Genomic DNA, 3486 nt, shown 5'->3' with positions numbered 1-3486 from the left:
TTTTTTTTCCAGTACTGGGGATTGAACTCAGGACCTTGTGCTTTCCAGGCAAGCGCTTATTCTACTGAGCTATCTCCCCAGCCCCAAAATACTTCTCACTTTGAATACAGTTATCTCATCATTCTTGGTACTTTTTGCAGCATTCTGGAAGTCAGTCAGTCAGTCTGTCTTTCTTTTGGCACCAGAATCAAACTCATATGACTTCATGCTTGCCAGGCAGGTACTGTGCCACTGAGTTATATCCCTGGCCCTGGAATACTCTTTTTTTGTCTCTTGCTGTGCTGTTATCGCTGTCTCCATATCCTGAATGAATGAAAAACATTTATTTTTCTTCTTTTTTTTAATGTATGTGGTATAGGGTCTCACAACACAGCTCAGACTTCAGTGATCCGCCTGCTTTCAGCCTTCCCAGTGCTAGGATTACAGTCACACACCACCATGCCTGGACTTCGTTGCTGGCTCAGGGTGCCCAGTGTGGCACTTTTCCTGTTAATGCTGACTTTGGAAAGAGCCAGAAGTCACATGGCACCAGATCCTATACATCAGGAGGGAGGACACACCGTGATTTTTTACTAAGCCTACCTTTTGGTTGGAGGGCACTCTGCAACAGTATTCACTGTAGTTTTGATCATACCTCATAGAGAGTCATGAAAGGATTTCCGGAACTGCTTCAGAAAGTCACAAGAAGGATGGGGTAAGTGTGTTCAAAGTGATGGGGAGTATTTTGGGGAAGGCTGAATGGCAATGTCTTTTACTATAATAAATATTTTAAAACTTAAGCATTCATTGTATATGATAATCATCCTTTATGTGTGGGTTTTTTTTTTTTGAACATTAAGGATAGAACCCAGAATCTTACACATACTTGGTAAATGTTCTACTACTGAGCTACACCTCCAACCCCCAAATATATTTTAAACTCTTTTTGTAATTACAGCCAAAGCAATTGTTTCAGTATACCTTTTTTCCATCTGAAAACTGTTCTTTCAAAAAAGAAATACTCATTGGCATTTGCAACATGTTACTTTTATTTCTTCTTTTTGAAACAGGGTCTTGCTATATAGCCTCTATATATAATATATATATATATATATTATATATATATATATATATATAATATATATATATATATATAATATATAACGATCCTCCTGTCAAATCCTCCAGAGTGCTGGGATTAAAGGTATGCACCAATACACCCAGGGGGATAGTATTATTTAAAAAGATGTTCTGGGGTTGGGAGATAGCTTGGTGGTCTAACCACCTGCCTGGAAAGCATAAAGACCCAGGTTTGATCCCTGGTACCACATACCATGCTGGCTCCGGAACCCCAGGTAGGATGTGCTGGCCACCAAAACTGGGTGTGGTGCCGCACACCTGTAATCCCAGCGCCAAGGAGGCTGAGACAGGAGGATCACTATGAGTCCAACCTGTGTGTGTAGCAGGACCCTGTACCAAATAAATAAATAAAAACTTAAAAAAAAATTTTTTTTAAAGATGTTCATAAAAATATCCAAATCAGAGGTCAGGGAGATAGCTCAGCACCATATGCACCTGCCCAGAAAACACAAGATCCTAAATTCAATTCCTGGTCAAAAGAAAATAAAAAATTATATATATATTTTTTTAAAAATACATATATGTACATATATTAGTACCACTCACTGCCACCTTAGCATATGCATTTCAATGAAGAGGCAGGAAGTGATATTCCTAGGGGGCTATATGGGTGACAATCACGTTGTTTTCAATTGAAAAAAAATTATTTATTTATTTATATATTTGGTACAGGGTCTCACTACACAGTTGGGACTTACAGTGTTCTTCCTGTTTCAGCCTCCTCAGTGCTGGACTTACAGGCATGTACCACCACGCCCAGTTTTGGTGGGCGGCTCAGCATAGGGCGAGCACGGCATGATGTGGTACTGGGGATTGAACCCAGGTCCTTGTGCTTGTCTAGGCAGGTGCTTAGACTGCTGAGCTATCTCCCCAACCCAATCATGTTGTTTTTGTTGGCTATAATTTCTGATTTTTCTATAACAGAAAGGAGGGAGAAAGGAAAAGTGGAAAGAAGAAAGAGAGAGGGAGGAAGGAAGAAGGAAGTGAGTTTACTTTGGAAAGTTGGTTGCAAATTTGGCAGTGACAAGTGAGAACACACTAAAAAAACATGACTCTCTCACTTCCCAGAGCAACTGCACGAACTCACCTCTGTAATTCTGGAACTGTTTCTACATTGTGCGCATAAACATCTAATCCTGACAGGGCGACCTTCTCTACTGCTTTAAGATCTCCTCGGAAATCAGGGGTGAGGCACTCCACAAGGATTTTTGGATTCCTAGAGGGAAAAAGGAGAGAAGTATCAAACTGGCAGCAATGTTACCTGAACCAAATGATCAACAACACTGTGATCCTTTACAGCTTTGCTGAGTAAAGCCCAGGCATACACAAGTTCATATATGAACCACTATATAAAAAAATAAAGACACCCAATAGTAGGACACAATGGTTAAAACACATTTGCACGCAAGGAACAATCAAAATAAAACTTTTTTTTTTTTGAGATGACCTAGATGTCTGTGTGTATGTGTAAAGGTGAACATGATAACCACTACACTATGGAAACCCGCTCTGTGTGTGTGTGTGTGTGTGTGTGCGCGCTAGAGAGAGACAGAGATACTGAGGATTGAACTCAAATGTACTCCACCACAGCACTATATCCCCAGCCTCCCTCTGTTTGTTTCTTTCTGACCACAGTCTCACTAAGCACTTAAGGCTGGCCTTGACTCATTATGTAGTCAAGGCTGGCTTTGAATTTGCATCGATTCTCCTGCCTCAGCCTCTTGAGTGGTATGCAGCCAGTTTTGTTTGTTTGTTTTGTTTTTTTTTTTTTCCACTATGAAACAAGATCATAGTAAAAGATCACAGTCCAGATGAGACTGGAATTTCGATCCTCTTTTCTCAGCCTCCCAAAGTGGCAGGATTCCAGGTGTACGCCATGACACCCAGTTTAAAATTGTAGATTTCTGTTTTTGTTTGTTTGTTTGTTTGTTTGTTTGTTTTTTTTTTGGTAGTACTGGGGATCAAACTTCAGACATTGCACTTGCCAGTTAGGAGCTTATGCCATTGAGCTATCTCCTGGCCCTAAAATTGTACTGACTTTTAAACTTACTTGAGTGACTAAAAATGAAAATCAGTCACAAAGTAAAATTACTGGGTGTGGTGGTGCATTTCTGTAATCCCAGCACTCAGAGATTGAGGCAGGAACACTATTGCAAGTTCAAGACCAGCCTGGGCTACAAAATGAGTTCAAGGTCAGTCTGAACTGCATAGGGAGAACTTGTCTCAAAAAGACAAGAAAACCCAAAAAGCCAGGGAGATAGCACAACAGCATAGACATCTGGCAAGTGCAAGGTCTTGAGTTTGAGCTCCTGTACCGAAAAACAAAATAAAACAAAACAAAAACACCAAAAAAAAAAAAAACCCCAA

The 3486-nt window shown here is 40.2% G+C and overlaps 1 protein-coding gene across 2 annotated transcripts in view; it reads right to left on the bottom strand.

Moving 5' to 3' along the window:
• The window catches only part of Lias (lipoic acid synthetase), a 20018-nt gene that overhangs the window by 8420 nt on the left and 8112 nt on the right, over positions 1-3486 (bottom strand). For both annotated transcript variants that reach the window (XM_004642639.2, XM_023702812.1), the window contains exon 7: positions 2207-2335. In XM_004642639.2, coding sequence (XP_004642696.1) covers positions 2207-2335 — 129 coding nt within the window. The remainder of the gene's footprint in view (positions 1-2206; positions 2336-3486) is intronic.

This window comes from Octodon degus, unplaced genomic scaffold, assembly GCF_000260255.1.
Source record: "Octodon degus isolate 3935 unplaced genomic scaffold, OctDeg1.0 scaffold00158, whole genome shotgun sequence".
In the NCBI taxonomy this organism is placed as follows: Eukaryota; Metazoa; Chordata; class Mammalia; order Rodentia; family Octodontidae; genus Octodon; species Octodon degus.
This window is presented reverse-complemented; position numbering and strand designations above follow the sequence as displayed.